The following is a 1659-nucleotide window of genomic DNA, read 5'->3' as shown; positions in this document are numbered from 1 at the left end:
GTCTAACAGATGTATGACAATAGACCGTCTCCGTATAAATTATGCTTGTAATCATTATAATTTGTAAATATTTTGTAGATATCTTTTATATGAATTAAAATTTCTTAAAAAGTTTATAGCTGTGTTTCGCAGTGAATCGAAGTTCATCATAGAGACGGATACCGACAAGAAGGAAAGGCAGGCAGTTCAGAGCAGCCCTATTTAGAAGATAAGTGAACTTTCACTTATCTATTTAATGATCTAAAACTTTTAATAGTACAAAGTTGATAAAAGTTTTAACAATACACGTTGATAGTGATTATCGGCAACAATTTGAAAAGTGATATAGTTATTCAACTCAAAATGCCGTTTCGGGACAAATACCCTGTTTGGGACTAGCATCCCTTTTGGGTGACTAAAAGAGAATAATCTTTTGATTTGTGTTTTAGATATGAACTTAATGCTAGAAATTAGTTTCTAGGAGTTAAGTATTTTTTGTTTGTATTTCTAATCAATTCCTTTTAAAACTACATTGTGTCTATTGAAATAGATTACCATTACATCCCTTGATAAATAGTTATTAGATTCGAGTAAGTCAGTTTAGATTTTATAATTAGCTTCTTCAAATGTGCAATTAATTTTTAAAGCCACCAGTTTTATGCGGATATTGTGAAACTCAAAACAAAATATTTTTCTGAAAGCAAATGATCTCACTTGTTCAATAAGTTCGCGGAGCGCCATCTATTCGTCAATATTAGACCTAAAACTGCGACACCATTTTGATATTTGTTCTTTCTTAGGAACACGTCAAAAGTTTCATTTCGATCTGTTAATTTATTCATTGTTTAACCGACCTTTATATCTAACGTGTTGTGCCTTTTTTCAGGTATGTATAAAATTGAGCAACGTGCAGTTATCAAATTCTTTGTAAAGAAAGGTTTAAAGGCAATGGAAATTCATACCGAAATGGTAAATGTGTTGGGTGAATCTGCTCCTTCAAAAACAATGGTTTGCAAGTGGGCTAGTTTATTCAAAAGTGGTCGTACCAGCCTTGAAGACGATCCGCGAGAAGGACGTCCAAAAACTGCATCAACACCGGAAATCATCAAAAAAATACAAGATATGGTATTGGAAGAGCGTCGATTGACTGAAAGAGATTTAACAGAGGCTTTAGGCATTTTATTGCACACAGTGAGCAATATTTTGAGTGCTCATTTGGGTTTCAAAAAACTCTGTGCAAAATGGGTGCCGCATTCTCTAACGATGGAGCAAAAACACATTCGGATGCGACTTTGCCAGCAACATTTGGAGCGTTTTAAGAAGAATAAAAGCGACTTTATCCGTTGATTTATCACAATGGATGAGACTTGGGTCTACCATCATGATCCTGAATCAAAACAGGAGACTAAGGAGTGGTGTGAACCCTGCTCTTCGGCGCCGAAGCGAGTTCGTGTGCAAAAATCAGCCAAGAAGGTGTTAGCATCAGTTTTTCGGGATGCGAAAAGAATTTTGTTTATAGATTACCTTCAAACTGGCAAAACAATTAATTCGGATTATTAATGTAATCTTTTGAATCAATTAGACGAAAAAATTCGTGAAAGAAGACCCGGATTACAGAAGAAGAAAATCATTTTCCACCAAGATAACGCACCTGCGCACACAGCTCAAAAAACCATTGCT

General features: G+C 34.9%; 1 protein-coding gene across 1 annotated transcript; it reads left to right on the top strand.

Annotated features, from left to right (window-relative positions):
* The first annotated feature begins 867 nt into the window (after nucleotides 1-867).
* LOC118189804 (protein GVQW3-like) lies at nucleotides 868-1326 on the top strand. Its single transcript, XM_085817969.1, has one exon. The coding sequence runs from the start codon at nucleotides 868-870 to the stop codon at nucleotides 1324-1326; it is 459 nt and encodes a 152-aa protein (XP_085674095.1).
* The last annotated feature ends 333 nt before the right edge of the window (nucleotides 1327-1659 follow it).

This window comes from Stegodyphus dumicola, chromosome 6 (assembly GCF_044657685.1).
Source record: "Stegodyphus dumicola isolate Sdum_Otavi_A_Nest chromosome 6, ASM4465768v1".
NCBI classification, from domain to species: domain Eukaryota; kingdom Metazoa; phylum Arthropoda; class Arachnida; order Araneae; family Eresidae; genus Stegodyphus; species Stegodyphus dumicola.
The sequence above is the reverse complement of the archived record's forward strand: the minus strand, read 5'-3'. Positions and strand labels throughout refer to the sequence as shown.